This window comes from Naegleria fowleri, assembly GCF_008403515.1.
Source record: "Naegleria fowleri strain ATCC 30894 chromosome Unknown tig3, whole genome shotgun sequence".
Lineage (NCBI taxonomy): Eukaryota > Heterolobosea > Eutetramitea > Acrasida > Naegleriidae > Naegleria > Naegleria fowleri.
This window is the reverse complement of record NW_025407935.1, coordinates 377,952-398,440: the sequence shown is the minus strand read 5'-3', so window position 1 is coordinate 398,440 and position 20,489 is coordinate 377,952. Positions and strand designations below refer to the sequence as shown.

Sequence of the window (20,489 nt, the reverse complement as noted above, 5' to 3'; positions counted from 1 at the left end):
AGCATGGACACCATGATGGTGATTCGTTCTTTCAATCCATTCCTCTCACTTGCATTAGTAACAGATACAATGGCTTTTGGTTTCTCAAAAAAACACTGTGTACAGCAGCAATACTTCCTGAAATTCAGAGGGCTCATTGATCATCTCACTTAAATCCATGGATGACCCAAATTTAGAATGTCTCTATTGTTCACCACCACTCTCATCACTGGTATGGCCATCAAGACCACTAAAATGGCAAGCATGATCATAATAAATAGTTTCAATTGAGCGATTTGACGGTTGGACTCTTTCAACTCTTGTTCAAGTCTTTGTGTAAATGTTCTCAATTCACCATGATCTTTTTGAAGTGTTTGAAATTGCAAAAGTGTGTCATGATCTATAGCATATGAACTCTCTTTTTGACACGTATTCAATGATTCTCTCAACTCCATCATGTTCTCCTTGTTGGAGTGTATTTCTTTTTGAAACGACTCGATTTGAGAATTCATTTCGTGTTTTGTGAGTTGCAGCTCTGATTGAATGTTGGAAATGGACTCTTCTGTCACGTTCTTTGTTTGGAGAACATTTTCTTGTACCATTTTCAAGGTTTCATATTGTTGAGAATTCTCATCCTTCAACTGTTGAAGCTGTTTCAATAGCTCATCCTTTTCTTGAATGAGGATGTTCAATTTAATTGTCATGTCTTTTGAAATTTCATTGTCATGTGGAGAAATGTCCTCTTGAATGAATTTCAATGAATTCGAAAGAGATTCTACTTTGAGGCAAGTTGTTTCTAACTGAGTGTTAAATGTGGCTTGTTCGTTTCCAAGAGTTTGGAGTGATGCTTTCAATTCAGCCATTGAATTTTTCATGCACTTCATTTCTTCGTGGAATACTATAACGATTTCAATTTTTTGAATGGCAGAGAGTATGGTTGAGCTTAATTCTTGACAGGTTTGTTTGTGATTTTGAACTTGTTCTTTCACTCCATTCATCTCTGTTTGATAATCGCTAACTTGCTGTTGTAACGAATTCAATTGAATTCGGATTGGAATCCATTCATCCTCTCTCAAAGAAATCGGAGATGTTGACTCCATTTCATTGCTTGAGACATTTTGTATTTCGTCTGACTGTTGAGTGTTTAAAGCTTGATTATTTTCAAATAATTCTTCGGCATTCATTTCTTTGAGATCTGTCACCTGATCATCATGATCTTGCATTTCAACACATGAATCCGAGGTATTTTGATGATATCTGCATTCAATGTCCTCATCATCATTGTTCTCATCTAAACCAATTTCAAAAATTGGTCCTGTTTGTTCGCATACCATCAACAATTGATCATAAATTTCAAATGTCTGACTTCTTGATGATTTTGAAAATTCTTTCTCAGTGATGTCTTCGTTTATAAAAGTTGTTGATGATGAACGAGAAGTGTTTACTTTGAAATCATGTTCTTCTTCTTTCCCATGCTCGAAAGAAAAAGGAGGTTGACTCATAGTGACACTTTTTTAAGGTTGTTGATGTGATTTTCTTGGTATGACAATTGACAGGTCTTTGAAAGTCTACAACATCTCCGAGATTTAAAGCACCCTTACTTAAACCAAGGAAAGATGATGCTCCAACCAATTGTGTCACAGATTCATCCTCCTCCTAAAATAATTTCTGTCATCCACATCCGACAGAACACTGTGACGAGTGTGTCCTGAATAGGTTCTACAAATCCTATCGATCACACTCTACTAAAAAAAAATGATTTCACTTGTGCCTTCGATTCATCATCCAAACCCTCACTCCAATTCACCAATTCTTCGTTATGGAGCTTTGTTTATCATCATCATCATCATTACACTCACTTTGGCATCTTGTCTGTTCTCGGAACATGTTTTACTTCATGCTCAAGAATGTAATTACACGTGTCCGAGAGGACTCGAGAAAACACAACGATTCGGTTATTCACCCAAACCCAATGGTTGTGGAACATAGGGTGAGTTTAATGCCATTTCCGATGAGCTTGGGTTCACTCATTGCTGCAACAAACACGATACGTGCTATACAGATTGTCGTAAATCCAAGGAAGAGTGCGATGAAGAGTTTTATCGCTGTATGAATCAACATTGCGATACCAACAAGAAGAAGAATTCCAAGACTCATAAGGAATGTAAGAATACATCTTCCATGTTTTTCATGGGTGTTGGATTATTCGGATGTGATGCCTATGTGTTGAGCCAGAAAGAGGCTTGTATTTGTATCGATCCGAAGAAGAAGATGAAGAATGAGCTTTGAGGAAACAAACCCCAAGAAGAAGAAGCAAAAGTTGGAAAATTCTTCTTTCAATCTCTTCATCCATGCAACTCTAAGAATCTATATCTCTAGGATCAAAAAAGAAGAATTACAGGAACTTGGCAACATGATCGTGAAATTTCATAGAGGATGAAATAGCTCTGAATCCAAATATTCCACGCTTTGACAAGAAAGGCTTACCATCATCATTTATCGGACAAAGTGATAAATTAGAGTTTCAACATGAATTTCTCCTTCCATCTCACCATAATTTTCCATTAAGGTTGGCTTTCTAGAAAAAGAGATTCTAATAGACATTTAACAATGAAACAACGGGTTTAAACTCGCAACAAGAATGGTACATTCTCTTGTTTCTGGTCCTTGTGATCCTTCGAGAGGAGGCTAGACCACATGTCATTCACTTCTTACTCAATGAGACACAAAGACACCCTTCACAGAACAACAATGTTCAATAGAAAGTGCACCACCACACACAAGTGAACCGCCTCACTTAAAACGTTGAGGCCCACAAAAGCTCTCTACTGAACCACGTTCTCTCATCACCCTCGCGCAGTGATCAACCCATCAACTCATTGACAGCTTTCACTTTCCCGAAGAGGAAACCTGGAAACGAAGCAAGCGACCAAATCATCAGTTCGCAAAAAAAAATCCTAACCGCCGCACCTCCATCAACGCGTTGTTTTCGTCTTTTGTTTTAGTAAAAAGTCGCTGGCAGTTATCCTTCTCTCATCATCATCATCAATATTGTTGCAAAGTTGGTCAATTCCTCCTTCCTTCGTATCGTAGTAACGAGTTCACTTTAATTTACTTTCATCATCACAACAACTAATTTATTCAAAGTAGTAAAAGAAGAACTCAAAGAATGGCTTCTATACAAGAACAAATTAACAAGGCTCGTCAAGAAGCTCAATCATTGCAAGAACAAATCAAGAAGAGTATGGAGGGTGGTAATGATGCCAAATGTAAGTAGTGGTGAATGGATGATGAATTGAGTGTTGATTGATGTCTAATGATGATTCTTGTCTCTTTACAAACGAATGATGATGACAATGGAAATGTCTACCAACGACGATCATTGTTGCTTTGCTACCATTGATGATTCCAACAACAACAACTTCAACCACGATCATCTTCTGTATGTGCTTTCAAAAATGAAACGTCAAATGTCAATTGGATTTGTCAAACCTTCACCAAAACGTTTCTCATAATGTGTTCCAACATACCACCTGCAACAACCCACCACTACCTCACACTTCCATCTCATCTCTCTCTCATAACAATAACATGGTCCATCAACACTAACAACAATGGAACACCACATGTTGTCATCATCATCTTTGTGATCATGGCGGGTGAACCTTCTTCTCTCTCGAACAAATTCATCACATTTGGATCCACTCATTCACTTTCAACAACAGTATCTCAATTGGATGCCGCTCCCATCACTCCAACCAAACTCAAAGTTAGAAACGTTCTTCGTGGACACTTGGGTAAAGTCTACAGCTGTGCTTGGAGTCCAGTTCCAGACAGCAAACTGATGGTCTCTGCCTCACAAGATGGTAAACTCATTATATGGAACGCTTTGACCACCTACAAACAACATGCCATTACACTTCGTACTAATTGGGTCATGACTTGTTCCTACTCAAATTCTGGACAATATGTTGCTTCTGGTGGTTTGGACAACATTGTTTCCATTTTTAACATTAATCAATTGTCTGAAGCAACGGATAGTTCACAACCAACAACTCCTCATCGTGAATTGAGTCAACACACTGGTTACATTAGTGCTTGTAAATTCATTTCAAATGACAAGCAAATTTTATCCAGTTCTGGCGACATGACTTGTATTTGTTGGGATGTTGAAATGGGTCGTCCAATCAAGACCTTCCAATCACACACTGGTGACTGTATGTCTGTTTCTGTCTCTCCAGATGAATCTCAATTTGTTTCTGGTGGTTGTGATGCCTATGCCAAGTTGTGGGATATTAGATCGGGGAAGTGTGTTGCTACTTTTGGTGGTCACGATTCCGATGTTAACTGTGTTCAATTTTTCCCTAATGGGTTGAGCTTTGCCACTGCTTCTGATGACAATACTTGCAGACTCTTTGATATTCGTGCGAGCAGAGAATTGAAGGTATATTCTGATGATTCTGTCAGAGAAGGTGCAACATCCATTTCATTCAGCAAGAGTGGACGTTTGATGTATGCTGCTTACGATGAAAAGTCAATTGTTGTTTGGGATACTTTGAAGGGTAAAATTATTCAAAACTTGACCAATGAACAAAATGGACCAGACGGAAGAGTTGCTTGTCTTGCTGTTTCTCCAGACGGTAATGCATTGTGTACTGCCTCTTGGGATTTCAATTTGCAAATCTGGGCCTAAATTTTTCACACTCGTTTGGATTTGCAAATTTTGAAATCGTGTGTGTGTGATCATGTATTATCCATTTCATGCGCTATTTTATTCACAACTATTGTCAACTCCCTTTTTGTTGTTTCACTTTGAGCAACAACATTGTTAGCAGTGACCTCAGTTGCTGTGTCCAACAACCACCCATCCCACAACAACAAACTTGTCTATATATCACACATATAGTCTGTTTTCACACCATGTTAAATTGTAACTATTATTTCAATTCATAAATATATTTCTTTTGAAAACATTGATTTGGTTGTGTTTCCATGTGTGAGTTGTCATTCCTTCTGAATCAGTCACCACATTTTCCTCAGCAGCAGCAGTAGGTTACATTCCTGAAGGTAAAGGCTTTTCACCATTTTGCATCTTTGAAACAAAACACGAATTATTATTCACAGAGGTTTGCACACTCGATCTAATCACCACAATTTTCCACAAGTTGACTTTTAAAGATAAAAGGAAATATCGTGTCGACACTTTAAATGTGTTGAATTTTCACACAACACAAACAAATGGGAAATTCATCACAACGAACCTCTATCACCTCCACTCATCCAGCATCACCATCGTCATGTTTGTCTCAACAACAAAAGAGTTCTCCACAATTATCCAAAAGCTTTCTTTCTACTTTTTCAAAAAATATTAAAAATCGAAAGAAGTGCCACGCCACACTTGCCAAATGTCTCGAATGCACACATATCATTGCGGAAGGTCAGAATGATAAAGGACAGCTCGGATTGGGAGTGACCACAGAGGAACGTCTTCCTTTGCGACCCATCGCTGAGAGTGTGACTTTGTCAAGTGGTTTGCCCTCTTTCGGTAATAATCCACTGACAAGTGTCAAGATGGTGGCAGCTGGCAGGTCACATTTCTTGTTGGTCACCAATTCCAATAAGCTGTATGGTTTAGGATTAAACAATTACTCTCAAACAGGTTACAATCGTCTGACTCATTCCAATTTAACAAAATTAACAGAAATTCAAATTCCAGCACAATATTCGTCAATTACAGGAGTTGCAGCAGGTTGGTTACATTCAATCATCATTTTAGATTACAATAAGGTGTATTGTGTTGGTCATTGCTCATTTGGACAATTATTTTCAAATGAATTTTCAGAAGTTAACAAGTTTACAAAAGTCACCACTCTCGAATTTGTCGAAAAGGAAAGTAGGACAGTAACAGATGTCAGTTGTGCTACATTTTCCTCAAGCATTGTTGTGGATGGATGGAAAATCCATGCCTGTGGTGAAATGAATGGAAATTCAAATCAAAAGAATTTTTCTGTACCTCACTGTGAAATATTTAAGGAAAGCAAAATCAAAACCTTCAAACACACCGATCACGGCTTAATCGTTCTTCAAGAGAATGGAAATGTTTATTGTTGCAACAATCAAACTCCCTTTCACATTCTCATGCAACAAGTCGCATGCATTGCTCCCTCTCACATGTACGACACAATCTTTTTCTTGAAACAACATTCGAGCACTCTTTCACAATTCACACTCTCAGATTCTCATGCGAGCACTCATCATGCCGATTATGAACTTGCCTTGTTAAAGAAAGAACATTCCATTCATTCACCAACCAACCAGATGTCCAACTTGGACATTTATTGTGGCTATTGTTACTATTATTTGGTTTTGAATAAGAAAGTGATTTACTCGATTGAACCGAATGGTCTTCAGAAAATTCTCTCCCTCGAAGGAGTGCCCACCAGTGTGAGAGTGAAGCAAGTCATCTCTTCTTCAGATGCCACTTATTACCTCTTTGAGGAAGGTTCTCAGAATGCCACAAGCGAATCCCTCAACAACAAGACGTTACACCTTCGAAGAATGAAGAATCTTTTGAACAGCTGCATTCATTCAGGGTCGTGTCTCTCAGATGTAACGATTCAATGCTCTTGAATCGGAGAGATTATGAGTGTGTGCCTTAGAATATAAACGCAACGTAGTAGTAGTGTAGTGGGATTATTTTAAGGCTACTGAATGATTGATAACAATTATGAGGGTATCAATGAAAAGTAAATTGTTATAAATAGGAGTTTGTACTCAGAGAGCTCTTAACGATCGTTTTTAATTGATTGAATGAGATCGATTTCATGTAATATTCAATCAATTATTGGGTTCAATACATGCAGCTAAAAGGTCCTAGGATGATGACAAGTTCGAATCATTCGGTTTAATTCTTGTTTGTGAATCATCGTCCTCCATAAACACATTCGGACAAGTTTTGATTCTTCATCCTCATGCCTCATAGGAGGGAGAAGAAACATTCATAAAAATTGAACAACAATTCTTCACACTGAACACAGTACACTTTACGCGTATTACGAGTGTCGTCGTACTAATATAAGAATAATACCTTCCCGAAAATCATCATTCGCGAACGAACGTACGAACAACAACCCTCAACAACATTATCATTCAAATTTAATCAAAATATAGGACAACAGTTTCTACTACAAGGATGAAAGAAGAAATGGTGCAAACGAATCATCATTCCCATCACTCTCATCATCGTGAGGCCGAAGAAGCTCATTCCGATGAAGGCTCGAGTCATCACCATCCTCATCACGAAGAAGAAGAAATAACGAACAAGAATTTCAAAAATCAAACAACCCCATATGTGATGAAAGAACGTCTGAATCATCTCTTGGATAAATTAAAACCTGCACTTGGGTGGATATCATGTATCATGGTCCATGTCTTGTTTGGAATACATCCGATATTTTCGAGATATTTACAATCACAATCCGAAAACAAGCTTCCTTCCTTATTACTTATTACAAGTTGTCATATTGCAGCAATATTAATCTATTTACCCAGAATGATTTACCTTTTAATTGTTCATGTGAAAGATAGAATTTCAAAAAAGAGAATTCCAGCAAGAGCGCAAGAAGAACATTCCAATGACCAGTCAAACCAAAATGAAGATTTAACTCCCATTGCAAGCAGTGGAGACAATTTATGGAAAAGAATCAAGGAAAAAGTGAGACAATTTTTACCACTGACGTGCTTTTGCATTTCACTTGTGACAAGATCTGTGACGAATATCATGTCTTCAAAATTTACAAGTGCAATTTTTGTACAGCTCTTTGCATTGACAACACCATTCATTTTGGCCTTTGTGACAGTTTTTGTTTATAACAAGTGGTTTTTGAGAGGACATGCTAAGGAATCATTTGGATTGAAAGCATGGATTTCTATGATTTTAACTGTGATAGGAGGAGTAGTCATTATTATTGGAAGCGTGGTTAAAAAGAGTGAAACACCACAGCCATGGTATGCATTCTTCTATACGTATGCCATTAATTGGAGCTCGTTTTCAGAACACATTACTTGGTGGGATTTATTGGGTATTTCAATGTCACTCATTTCGAGCGCTTGCTTAGTTTGGTATATGCTCTGTTTGAGGTACATGAAGCAAGAAGAAAAGTCGAATATTGTGACTGTGACGGGAGAGAATTTATTCATTCTTCAAATATTAGTCATGGGCTTTATATTTTTAATTCCAAGTGTCATTGTTGATGATTGGACAATCTGGACAAAACTCTCAACCAAAGATTGGATCATGTTCTTTAGCTTTACCATTTTCGTTTTCATGCTTGCCAACCACTTGAACATTTTTGCCATCAGTACTTTGGGCTCCTCAGTCGTAGGATCAATTTTAGCGTTACGATTAGTTTCAACCATTGTTTTCAGCATTCTCATATTACAAGAGAGTCTCAAGTCCATTTGGCAATTACTGGGATGTCTAATCGTGTTGACATCAGTCTCCTATTTCATGTACACAGAATATCAACAGGAAAAGGCCAAGAAAAAACAAGAAAAGATGGAAATTAAGGAAAAATCTGAAGAACCTAATGAGATTCAAATGAATGAAGAAAATCATGATAAGAATGATCCTCTCGAAGCTGACACTGTGGAACTCATTGAAAATCCACATTCCAAAAAGGAATCGAAAACAAAACAACAACAGGAAGAACAAATCGATGTTGGAGAAACACTTTAGGCCTTGAATGCAACATGATGATTTCTGAAATACGACACAATTTCCATTAAAAAAGCGATCAATGGAATGATTTGACTCTCTTTAGTGTACTCTCCTTAAATCACCTTCTTTCCTCAAATGTCACTACTTTCATTATTCATTATTATTGAGGTCATCATTCGCTCCAAAGGCCTCTATGGCATGAAGGAGCTAGGACCGGAAGTTTCGGAAGTGCATGAACGATAAAATAAGGAATACGGATGTCCTGTCATGCTCCCAATGGTTACAGTACCAAAAACAATCTGCACTTTTCCGTTGACGACAAGATTTTCCGAGAGCAAGCTTGAAAGAGTGTTGAACACACAACCACTCAAACATGAAAAATTTAAATCCATTTCCTACCAGTACTGCTTCCGTATTAAAAACAGGAAGAAGACACGTTGCACTTTTGAAAGGAAAGACTCTTCTCGGAAATTCAATTCTGTTACCCACCTACTTGAATAGCCATCCTCCTCATTATCTATCTTTATTGGAGAGTAGTGGCCAACAACGACAGTTTCACTTTTTGTCCTCCTCCTCCTCTCTCGGAAATACCTTTCATCAACGAAAACAAACTCATACACTGATTGAGCTCAATCATAATATCCAACGATTTGCTCGAAGATCTTTGAAGGTGAGTTTTTGCAGAGAGTAATGTTGTTGTTTCTTACAATTCTACTTGAAATGCCTATTTTTCCTAATCCGAACTCATGATGATGATGGCAACGATTCCAATGACTATTCGGACAATATAATGATGACCCTTCATTACATCTCCACGGAATATGAATACCAGATGCAACCCCAACAACAACAACATCCTCAAGTAGAAGAAGAAACTCATCCGTGTTGTAACCACCACAACCATCATCATCATGAACAACATCACGATACTATCCTTCTCAACAACAACAACAACAACATGAACAACCCTGCAATGACTACTACCTTCTGTCCCGGAGTTGATTTTAGTACTCTCTCCATTGACAATCAACAAAACACTGGCAACTCAGCATCAGCATTCAAGGGAGAAGAGCCTTCGGAACACAACCTCTCTCGATCCATTGAGGGTTTATTACAAAAGTTTGAAACCAATCGAGGAATCAATGCTCCAGGACGATTAAGCAGAAGTAGAAGTACCGATGAGTTTTTGACTTGCTATGACAAGTTATTACAAGGTAATAAGAATTTCGTTCTTGAGAAGACTTCTAAAGATCCAAAATTCTTTTCACGTTTGAAGGAAGTTCAACGACCTGATTACATGTTGATTGGTTGTTCCGATAGTAGAGTGCCACCGGATCAGTTGACTCAGACTCAACCAGGTCAAATTTTCATTCACAGAAATGTTGCCAACTTGGTCGTGAATACAGATTTGAATGTCATGTCTGTTTTGCAATATGCTGTTGAAGTGTTGAAAGTGAAGCATGTGATTGTGATGGGTCACACTCGATGTGGAGGTGTGATGGCTGCTCTCACAAACAAACAATTCGGTTTGATTGACAATTGGTTGAGAAATATTAAGGATGTCTATCGTTTGCATAAGGCAGAAATTGATGCCATTCAAGATAAGGATCAAAAGATCAATAGAATGATTGAATTGAATGTCATTGAGCAAACTTTGAATCTTTGTAAGACAAGTATTGTACAATCTGCGTGGGCAAAGGGAAATACTTTGCACGTTCATGGATGGGTCTGTGACATTGAAACAGGTCTCATTAAGGACTTGGAGATTGAAGAGACTAGATGGAAAGAAATTGAGGATATTTACAAGATCGATTTTGAACTTTAAATATGTTTCAAGTTCCACAATTTTGCGAAACTCTTGAGTTTTAATTTATTAAATAATAATTATTAATTTATTTAAGCTCTTCATAATTGATGATATGATCATTGTGAAAATTATGTAGCAGGGTGATTTTATTTTGGATCAAGGCTTGTTGGAATGACAGCTTTATCATCTGATCGATACATGTGGTGAATGTAAATATGGTTGACCAATAGCAACAAATTTATTCTTTGTAAAATTACATTAAATCTTTTCCAGTAAGCATTCTTTTAGCTTTCCACTCTCTTTGAGCCTGTGCAAATCTTTCGAATACATCCTTCATTTGCTCTTGCACATCCAACGAAAGATCATCAAACATTTCTACTGAAAAATCTTCATTCAGGACCTTCTTTCTGATTCTGTCAATATCATCAGTGCTACATCCAATCGTATAGTAACGAATTTGAGACTCAAACAAACTTGTTCGTTTTAAAGGTATCTCAATAAATGTTTCAAATATTTCCTTCGCCTTCTGAATGCGTTCATGCTGTGAAGGCAATGTTCTAAAATCCTCAACTGCTTCATAAAATAGAATATATTCTTCACAATGTTCCGATGTACAGAATATCTTGAACTGTTTGATTGCATCTCTATTGGTAAGAACATCTGTCAAGGTACTATAGAGATGAGGTGGTAATTTCTCCATTTCTGGATATAAAGGAGAATTATTTTGTGAACGAGTGGAAGCCATTGAGTTCCATTGTTGAGAGGATGATGATGGTGACTTGGTGGTCATTATTGAATCATCACCATTTGACACAACTAGAGTAGGCGAAGCAATAGTTGGCTTCTTTTTGAGTGCACTCACCACTTGTGACAAAAAGCTCTTGGAAGTCTTTTCTTCTTGAATGGCATTTAAACGAAGCTTTTCTTGTAATTGATCAATTTCTGAATCAATTTCTTGATTTCTTTTTTGATTAAAATTCATAAAAGGTTCTTTGAGATCATTCAATAGCAATAATTCGATGTTGGAGAAGAGATCTTTTGTGAAAAATGCAAAATTTTCCAAATTGCTTTGAATTCTTGTGAGGAGTTGTTCTCGAGATTCAGAATCGATATTAATGGGTGTTGAGGTTTGTGAAGAATCACCGATGAATTGATTCATAATATAGACGGCCTTGTCTTTTCGATCTTTGGCAGATTCCATTTTCATGTATGCTTGAATATTTTTCCAACAATTAATAATTTCTTCGATGTGATTAGTGACACAAAACTTGGCAAATTCTTCCAACACGGAAGGAATCATTAGAGCTTGTTGTAAATTCTCAACTTTTGCTCGAATTCCATGTTGTTCATAAAACTTGGTACGAGGTGATTGCATTTCGATATCTCCAATTCCATTTTCTATTAAAAATCGTTTTTTAAATTCTTGACCTCCAAGTGACATGCTCGATTGAGATTCCCAACCAATTGGTGGTTTGAGACTCAATCCATTAGCATTACTCATTCTAAAAGATCTTCGATCGATGAAAGATGAATCAGAATTTGAAGCCAATCGAGACATGTCTTTGGATTTTGATCGTTTGTGTGTTGGAGAATCTGTTCGAAATACCAAAGCATAGGCACTACTGGTTGAGAGTGAGATTGAATCTTGTTGTTCGTGTGGATGGAGTGGAGAGGAATTGGTGGAATGATCATTGGTCGATTCCATGGAATCCGATTCGTGAAGTTTCTTAATATGAGCTTGAACGAGTTCAAAATCTTTTTCTTGTGAAAGAATGATACTTTGAAGACAAGTCTGTTGAATGAGTTGTCCTGCAGTCAATAATTGCATGGATCCACTTGAAATACCATTCAAAAATGGAGAATAAAAATCATGTGCAAATTGTGAAAATGGATTTTTGACATTTGGCATTTTCCAATGTTCAAACACTTGTCTCTGTTCTACACTTGTAATGGCACTCACAAACAACAATTCAGCATAATACTCAATCGTTTCTGAATTAAACATGTAACGATGAGATCTCTCTGTAAATTTCTTCTTCTTTTCAGGTTTGACATTCTCAATCACACCAATTTCCAAAAAGAATTGACCTAATAATTCAGCTTGAACTTTGGTCCAATCATTCTTAAATGAAAAGCTATCATCCAGTTGTTGTTGTTGCTGCTGTCTAGGAGAGGCAGAGATTTGAGAAGAAGAACTCGTGGGCGCCAAAATGGAAGTTGTGGTGCCATTCATTCGAAGTCCATTCGTTTCACCAAAAGTATTGTTAATACTTCGATACAAATTTTTCAACTTGTCTAAAATGTCTGCATTGCTCTTGGGAGTGGCAATAATATTCGGAAAATAAGGCAATGAAATTTTGTGTAGTTGTGAAGTGACAAGTGACACAAATGTTTTCGCTGTGAACACTTTTTCAAAATTTTTCTTTAAACTTTTTGAATATTTTTGTGTGAGTGGAATTTGTGTGAAAATCCAAACGAGAATTGAAAATAATTTTTCATTGGTAATTTTCAATTCATCATAGAGTCGAGGACAATATAATTTCAATAATTCTTTTTGTTCTTCATGTTGTCGTTCAATTTTTTCATAAATTTCTGTAAATGTCAAATGTTGAATGTTTTGACGAAATTCCATCATTCGTTCGGAATCACCGCCAAGAATCGAACCAAGAATATCATTACCACTCAAGGCTGCTTGATTGATCCATTTGGTGGTATATTGATTGTAAAGTTTGTCAGAGCAAGAGTTTGGTTGAATGTTCGAGAGAGGAGGAGGATGCGGAGTTGTAATGTTGGTGTTGCTATTGTTGTTGGAGACTGTGGATCGAGGAGAGGTAAGCGAGCGAGGTGATGAGTGATTGGAGGAATGGCGATCGTGTGTTTCGACGCCGGAACCTGAGAGAAACATTTTTTAATGATGTAATGACAAGTGGCAAGTTGACATTTGTTGACTGCGTGTGTTGCTTGGTTGGCGATCCGTTGCTTGAGCTCGAATGACTCGCCTTGAAATAATCGCACACCCATCAACAGTCAAGATACAAAAAGGTTTTGATTTTTGAATGATCGTTGTGCGAAAAACTCAGCAAATTGAAGACTACGACAGTCAGTAAATGCAACAACGTTTTCCAATTCTCTCTAAAGAATTCAAATTTTATTTTTCTAATTTACAAGGATACAATTAGGACCAAAATATGAAACAAGAAAGGTCCACAGGTGATAATTAAAGTGGCCAAAGTTGAAATGACACAATACACGAATTGGGCAATCAAAAATGGTTTCACTAAAGTGTACATTCTGTCATAGTCGGTGTTACAACGACTTTCAAAGACATAGAATGCCATGACAATGAGTAAGGCAGTGATGGCCATTCCATTCACAGATTTTGTCAATTGACAGATGTTTCTTAAAAAGGAAAGAGTGAAACAATCACCAATTCTGAAAAAGTTGGAACAACAGGAACGTCTACTAGTTTCTTCGTAGTGATATTCATAGTGTTGCTTGATATGTTGCTCTTTTCTAGTTGGAAGTGTATGATGAGTGACAACAATTTCTCCATTGCTTTGCACGAGTTGTGAAGAGTCATTTCGCATTTCATCAGTGGTTTTCATTTCTTGATTAGTGACAAGTGTTGCATTCAGGTTCGATGCATTTCCAATATTTCTTCGATCCACACTGGACTTCATTTGAACACCTCGCGCTCCATCCATATCAAAAGGTGCATTTTCAAACAAGTTTGGAGAAGTTTCTTGAATCCAATTTTCACTCAACACAGCATAACCTTCATCGTCCATGGCAGGTGACATTTGACTCACAAATTTGTAAGATCTAGAGGCAGAGAAGGCACTATAACAAACTTCAAGAAAACCAGAACACATGGCCAGAGTTCCAAACAAAATTCCAATAAATTCCATAACGGTCACCACCAGCAACAATTTCACAATGGTTGAACCATAACAACGAATCGTGTCAAATGGAACTCTTGGATAGAGAATGTTCGAGTAAATGAAAAGTCCCCATATGGCGAACGATATTGAGAAGAGAATGGACACTCCATAGACACAAGCAGTGCAACTACGAATATTTACAAAATTCCATAACACGCATGAGAATTCATCATGAGTTGGATTCATCATTTGATGAGAATGAGCAATCCAAGCACAGTCACAATGAATGTGATGGAGTTTGAAAGAAGGGATCCTCTCTTAGAGTACTTACATGTTGGCCTTTCGGTTGTCTTGATGCTGTTTGCTCATTTTCTTTTAAGAAAGACTGAAAAGTAGTGGGTGATGATGAGAAGCAAGTTGTGATTTTAGTTCAAAAAGGGAAGGACACGTGACACTTTAAGGTTCGTTCAAAAAAAAGAGTTGAAACAAATTTGTAAATGGCAAAAAGGAATGGCATTGGTCAAAAAGTCTCTTAAAGTCCTTAAATTATGAAATTGTTTAAATATCAATAATTATCAGTAGGATCATTAGCATGTCTTCCTTTTAATTCATGAATGATTTTATGATTTCATTAGAATATTCGAAAAAATTAATTGTTATTATCATTTACTCTCGAACAACAAAAATTATTTACATCCATTCTCAAAATCTTATTCCTTCTTTCCTTTTAACATGGAAGACGCAGTTTGAACAAGTTTCTTGGACATGAGGCTATACCAGTAAATATTCAAAATACTAATATTTGCAATTTGAATATAGAGGAAAATAGCAAAGAAGGTGTTATGTGCAAACATTCTCGTGTTGTTGACATAAATCAAGTATGGACCGAAGATGACAAATGGCATTCTGATGTAAGAAGAATTAACGAATTTTTCACATGAATATGAAACGAAATGGGAAACACACACATGACATTGAGGAGCAAGGATTATTGAATCATGTCATGTACAAAATTCTACTCACCTGCACAATCCAAAAACAAGCCATACCAATAAATTATTCATCCAATAATACACAGAATCCTTCAATCCACAACACATCAAGAACCACCTTCCATTCACAAAAGGTGTTGACACTTCAAGAATTGAGTAATAACACAAAACTACCCAATACTTGTCACAAAACCAAATACAAATAATTCCAACCAAGACAAAACCGTGGTGGAATAGCATGGCAATACCTCCAAGCTCTGTAATAATTATCCGAAAAGGAGGAGCGGAATAAAATATATTGTCCGTGGTGAACATCCAAATTTGAATTCACGTGAAGTGAGGTGTTATAGTGAAGAATCACATCATGAAGGATGCATTCATGCACGCACAATAGTATTCAAGTCATCATTTATACATTTCGAACCACACATACACATTGTGATTTGTTGTGAATGATTGTTGGGTGAGGTAATTCGACATGTCCATCGAAACGATGGATTGCACACACAGTTCCAGCATTACATTTTGAAATTCCACATTTGATTCATTCAAAAGAGTCATCATCCACAATGAACGATTCATTCAACAGATTCATTCAACAGATTCATACTTACTCGGATATCTAATAATTAGTATCAAATCATAGAAAAAGTATCCACCTGCATAGAGAACAGCCACTCGAGACATCTTTGTAGCTTCATCAATGGACAAGTTAGGAAACGCATTCTCTACAAAGATGGAATAGCAACTCAGCAAGACATAAAGAATGGCGTGTACATTACTCACCACTCGAGAATTCCACTCAATTTTCGTTTCCTCATCACCTTCCCGATACGATTTAAAGTGTCGAGAGAGTAATGGAGAGAGAACCAAATAAATCATGGTATGGAAGAGAATCGAGTTGAGGAAGGTTACCAAACAAATGGAGTAGTCTTCGGTCCACGATGGGTGGACATTCTTTTGCATCGTGGTGGTTAATTGAGAAAAGGCTATATTCAGATCAATCATCATCATGATGATGTTGTTGTTGTTGTTGTTAGAGAGGAACGAAGGTAGTTCGGTGATGATGATGATGAGCGTTGATGATGAATATTCCGTTGATTTCAAATAAAATCAAAAAGAAGAAGAAGGCAGGGTTGTTGGGCACTAACAGAGATGCTCTCGATGATGTCGTTAAGTTGATGATGGCACTCACAAAAGGAATGACCAAGCTAGAGGAATGATGTTACTTTTTTGAATCAAGTAATTTTGAGTCGTGACTGCTCCACGAGTGAGCCTGCTCCAAGGCAGGTTTGAGACTCTCTCTCTGGAACCTTCTTCGTTCCGAAGATGATCGGTCGCGAAAATTAACTTTTCATTCTCAGAAATAGCATCTCTAAAAAAAGGCACGGAGAAAAAAGTATTGAGGTAGGAAGCAAATTTGTATTGACAAGTTGATTGACTTTGAAATTCATTTAAGTAGAGAAGAGGCAAGCGTTTGTTGCGTTTGTGGTTGCTTGCCCAATATGAACGTTGTACGGATTGTGGAATGAATTCAGAGAGATGATGGAAATCCCCAAGTTCACAAACAAGCGTTTCCGAATTGCAAACGAGACCAGGCTCTCTCAGTAAAGACGTCCCATATTCTTCATATCCACTCCTACACTCTCATCAGTGTCCATTCCAATTTCTTCCATCAATTCCGAAGGTTTGGTCTCACAATTTTCTGAACAGGTATCGAAAATGCTCATCGCAAGATTCTTCCGCTTTTTCCATTCCTTTAAATACTTCTCAAGCTCGGTGAGGGCCTTCTTCTTTTCATCAGGAGACACCAGTTGAATAGATCCACTCTCAAGTTTTTCAAGTTTTTGCTTTTTTGAAGCAAGCTCCTCACGTTGCTTTTCGACAATGGTTTCAAGCTGCTCTGTGGTAGGAGCTTTCTGGATTCTGGCCAACTCAGAGGAGAGTTTTTGATTTTCGGACTTGACAGCAGCAAGATCTTTCTGTATTTCCTTAATTTCATTATCAATTTCCTTGAGCTCGTCCTTAGATAACACCTCGAGATCGGCTTGATTTCGATACCAAAGTTTCTGCTTTCCATTCGCTTTTAATATCAGCTCCCCGTCTGATTCGAGTTTGTCAATACACTTTGTGGCCATTGCTTTTTTGATTTGACCACCCAAATTATCAATGACTTGCTGGAGGGAGTAAGGCCTTTTCATCAGGTTCATTCAACATGAATGAATAGCAGCATGAACCGTTTGTTTGACATGCAACAAAGACTACATGACCTACCTGTTTTGAGCCTTCATATACTCTAGGATCATATTTCTTGCTTCCGACTCTGATTTAATGACAGGTTTTGAACCTTTCTTTGGCGCTGCAGTTGACTTCTTGCCTGCCGTCGATGATGATGAAGCCTTCTTCGTTGTTTCTTTCTTCTTTGTCGTTTTCTTCTTCTCTTTTGGTTTTGGAGAAGCCTCCTCCTCTTTCTCAGAGTTCTGTTCTTCCTTAGTGCTCTCCTGAGTGTTTTTGCTTTCCTCCTCTCCAACACCACCGCATTCTTCGTCATTCTCTTCAACGACAGCGGCTGCTCTCTTTCTCTTTCCTGCCATCTTAAAAAAGTTGTTTTTTTTGTAGAATTATTATTTGAAAAAACCGCTCAAATTGAACATGTTAAGCCTTTCCAACACCTCAATCATGATTACATTCCATTGCATGATGTTTAAATGATGATGTAATTATAGTAAATCATTACAAATCAAAATCATCATCGTCGTCTTCGATCAACTCTTGTCGTTGCTTGGCAAGAAGAGATTCAGTTTGTCGTAACTTCTGTTCAGAGAAAGAGAGTTTCTCCGAGAGGTCTTGCAATTGGGCATCCTTCTTGGAAATGACTTGTTTGATGTTGGTCATGAGAGCTTCCATTTCTGTATTCTTTTGATCGAGGAGTGAATCCATTTCTTCTTTGTGTTCCTTCTCGAGTCGTTGAATGGTTTCTTCGAGAGCAGTTCTTTCAGCTTGTCCATCCTCGAGTTGATTCTGTAATTGTTTCATCTTGGATTCCAACTCTTCACGAATGTCTTTCATGGTCAATGAGAGATCTTCCTCCTTTTTGCTCATCTTCTTTTTGAGTGTGGAAATGGTATTCTCTTGCTCTTCCATTCGAGTTTGGAACTCTAGGATCGTTTGCTCCTTTTCTTTGAGTTTGGTTTCAAGAGTGCTCACTGACTTGACAGAATTCATGTACTTGTCCTTCCACTCATTGCATTCATCTTTCACACGATTCACTTCTGCATCGCATTCTGTTCGCAACTTTGACATTCTCTTTTCATAGTCCATTTGGAGTTTTTGTTTTTGTTCAAAGAAGTCATCCTGAAGTTTGGCTGTAATTTCATTCACTTGTTCCTCGAGTTGAGTGTTCATCTTTTCACGAAGCTGCTTTTGTTTTTCCTTGAAATCTGTTTGACACTTTTGAATGAAATTATTTTGCCACTGTTCCTTCTCAATTTCCCATTTGGCCTTAAGTGTGTTGATATCTTCTTGCTGCCTCTTTTCATAGTCTTTGTGAATTTTCTCCACCTCATCCTTGTGTTTGTCTTCGAGTTCTCGTTCTCGAGCTTTGATCTTTTCAAGGTTTTCTTGATATAGCTTTCGTTCTTCCATGAGTAATTTCTCTGCTCGATCTCTCTCCTGTTTCACTTGCAGATTATAGCGTGCTTCAATTTCTTCAAGCTCTTTGTTTCTTCGAAGCTTTTGTTGTTCGACTTCGGTATAATTTTCATGACGTGTCTTCTCTAAGGCAGCGTCCAATTCTCTCTTGAATTTTTCTTTCAATTCTTCCATTCTTAAATCAGCTTGCTTCAATAAATCCACCTTTTGTTTTCTCATTTCATTTTGGTAAAAGTCTTCAAGTTTTGCCTTTTCTTGTTTGTGAGAGAGTAAAATTTTCTGAATTTCAGGCTCCATATCCTTTACGAGTGACTCTTTCAATTTCTTTTCCTTCTCTGCCATCCATGTTGTGCGTCTCACTTTTTCAGTGGCTTCCCAATTTTCTTTGGCTCGCTTTAGGTCAGCCTCATACTTCTCTTGCAAAAGGTTGATTTTCATTTCATATTTTTCGTCAATCACTTTGGCATCTTTGCAAAGTTCAGTACACTTGGAATTGAGAGCTTCTTTTTCTTTCACAAGTTTTTCAATTAACTTGACTTGTTTTGCAAATGTTATTTCAAACTCTTTTTGCTGTTCTTGTAATTTTTGTTTCTCTTGTGCAGAACTGATGAAACAATTCATAAGGGGTTAATATTTGGAATTTTCAAACGAATCATCATACGTACAATATCTTTTCTGCGTTATTGACAGTCTCTTTCAGCTTGGCAATTTTTTCTTCAAGCATCAAAATTCTCTTATCCTTTTCGGCGACCTTATTCTTTAAGGCATTCATCTTGGATTTAACGCCATCGTACAATGAAGCGGCAACAGCTAGTTCAGAACAAGATAATTAAAAGATGCATTCAATATTTTGGAAAAAAGCCTACCTGTTGGATTGGAATTTTGTGGAGATGCATCATCAAAATCCATTGAATTATTCAAATTTAATGTTTTAGAGGCAGAGGAATTTGTGGAAATATAGGAATGAGAAGGTGAAGGAGGAACAGCCATTGTTTTTGTTTGTTGTGACGATTGCGAAAGTTCTGAAGTGTACGACACAACACTTTGTTTATCAACATCTTCTAAATATTTCATGAATGTATTCAACTTGTCGTTTGTGCCTGATGCAGAATTGTATGATGATTTCCGAGAAGGAGTGCTTGGCTTTTTCAATTTTAATGATGAAGAAGAACCCTCCTCTTGAGGAGAGTTATTGGATGATGTGTTGTTGCTAGAGGAACTCTCCAGATTGTTGTCGGAGGAGCTCATCCTTCGAGATGATGATAAAGAAGATGATCGGGATTGATTCGTTGAGACTTGCGACATTCTCTCGATCGTTTGGAGAGTCTTTCTTGAAAGACCACCACTTGGCGATTGAGCCACATCCACTTCCGATCCAATTTGATCATCCTTCTCTCTATTATTATTGTTGTTGTTGTTGATCAAGGACGAGTTGCTATTTCTCTTCTTCAACATTTTTT

The 20,489-nt window shown here is 37.4% G+C and overlaps 10 protein-coding genes across 10 annotated transcripts; 4 read left to right on the top strand and 6 right to left on the bottom strand.

Annotated features, from left to right (window-relative positions):
- Positions 1 to 149: 149 nt before the first annotated feature.
- Positions 150 to 1,481, bottom strand: FDP41_007503 (uncharacterized protein; the record flags this gene model as incomplete). The annotated part of the gene is made up of 1 exon (XM_044711256.1): positions 150 to 1,481. One exon carries the CDS (start codon positions 1,479 to 1,481, stop codon positions 150 to 152), a length of 1,332 nt encoding a protein of 443 aa, XP_044569039.1.
- A 1,667-nt stretch (positions 1,482 to 3,148) lies between these two features.
- Positions 3,149 to 4,672, top strand: FDP41_007502 (uncharacterized protein; the record flags this gene model as incomplete). The annotated part of the gene is made up of 2 exons (XM_044711255.1): positions 3,149 to 3,248; positions 3,705 to 4,672. 2 exons carry the CDS (start codon positions 3,149 to 3,151, stop codon positions 4,670 to 4,672), a joined length of 1,068 nt encoding a protein of 355 aa, XP_044569038.1.
- Positions 4,673 to 5,217: 545 nt separating this feature from the next.
- On the top strand, positions 5,218 to 6,609 carry FDP41_007501 (uncharacterized protein; the record flags this gene model as incomplete). The annotated part of the gene is made up of 1 exon (XM_044711254.1): positions 5,218 to 6,609. One exon carries the CDS (start codon positions 5,218 to 5,220, stop codon positions 6,607 to 6,609), a length of 1,392 nt encoding a protein of 463 aa, XP_044569037.1.
- Positions 6,610 to 7,183: 574 nt separating this feature from the next.
- FDP41_007500 (uncharacterized protein) lies at positions 7,184 to 8,716 on the top strand (the record flags this gene model as incomplete). The annotated part of the gene is made up of 1 exon (XM_044711253.1): positions 7,184 to 8,716. One exon carries the CDS (start codon positions 7,184 to 7,186, stop codon positions 8,714 to 8,716), a length of 1,533 nt encoding a protein of 510 aa, XP_044569036.1.
- A 355-nt stretch (positions 8,717 to 9,071) lies between these two features.
- FDP41_007499 (uncharacterized protein) lies at positions 9,072 to 10,523 on the top strand (the record flags this gene model as incomplete). Its single annotated transcript, XM_044711250.1, has 2 exons — positions 9,072 to 9,368; positions 9,531 to 10,523. 2 exons carry the CDS (start codon positions 9,072 to 9,074, stop codon positions 10,521 to 10,523), a joined length of 1,290 nt encoding a protein of 429 aa, XP_044569035.1.
- A 235-nt stretch (positions 10,524 to 10,758) lies between these two features.
- Positions 10,759 to 13,410, bottom strand: FDP41_007498 (uncharacterized protein; the record flags this gene model as incomplete). The annotated part of the gene is made up of 1 exon (XM_044711249.1): positions 10,759 to 13,410. The coding sequence occupies one exon, from the start codon at positions 13,408 to 13,410 to the stop codon at positions 10,759 to 10,761; it is 2,652 nt and encodes an 883-aa protein (XP_044569034.1).
- Positions 13,411 to 13,666: 256 nt separating this feature from the next.
- FDP41_007497 (uncharacterized protein) lies at positions 13,667 to 14,755 on the bottom strand (the record flags this gene model as incomplete). The annotated part of the gene is made up of 2 exons (XM_044711248.1): positions 13,667 to 14,573; positions 14,718 to 14,755. 2 exons carry the CDS (start codon positions 14,753 to 14,755, stop codon positions 13,667 to 13,669), a joined length of 945 nt encoding a protein of 314 aa, XP_044569033.1.
- Positions 14,756 to 15,096: 341 nt separating this feature from the next.
- Positions 15,097 to 16,344, bottom strand: FDP41_007496 (uncharacterized protein; the record flags this gene model as incomplete). The annotated part of the gene is made up of 3 exons (XM_044711247.1): positions 15,097 to 15,292; positions 15,410 to 15,635; positions 15,993 to 16,344. 3 exons carry the CDS (start codon positions 16,342 to 16,344, stop codon positions 15,097 to 15,099), a joined length of 774 nt encoding a protein of 257 aa, XP_044569032.1.
- Positions 16,345 to 16,982: 638 nt separating this feature from the next.
- FDP41_007495 (uncharacterized protein) lies at positions 16,983 to 17,972 on the bottom strand (the record flags this gene model as incomplete). The annotated part of the gene is made up of 2 exons (XM_044711246.1): positions 16,983 to 17,571; positions 17,653 to 17,972. 2 exons carry the CDS (start codon positions 17,970 to 17,972, stop codon positions 16,983 to 16,985), a joined length of 909 nt encoding a protein of 302 aa, XP_044569031.1.
- A 139-nt stretch (positions 17,973 to 18,111) lies between these two features.
- On the bottom strand, positions 18,112 to 20,484 carry FDP41_007494 (uncharacterized protein; the record flags this gene model as incomplete). Its single annotated transcript, XM_044711245.1, has 3 exons — positions 18,112 to 19,633; positions 19,695 to 19,839; positions 19,896 to 20,484. The coding sequence occupies 3 exons, from the start codon at positions 20,482 to 20,484 to the stop codon at positions 18,112 to 18,114; spliced, it is 2,256 nt and encodes a 751-aa protein (XP_044569030.1).
- Between the last annotated feature and the right edge of the window lie 5 nt (positions 20,485 to 20,489).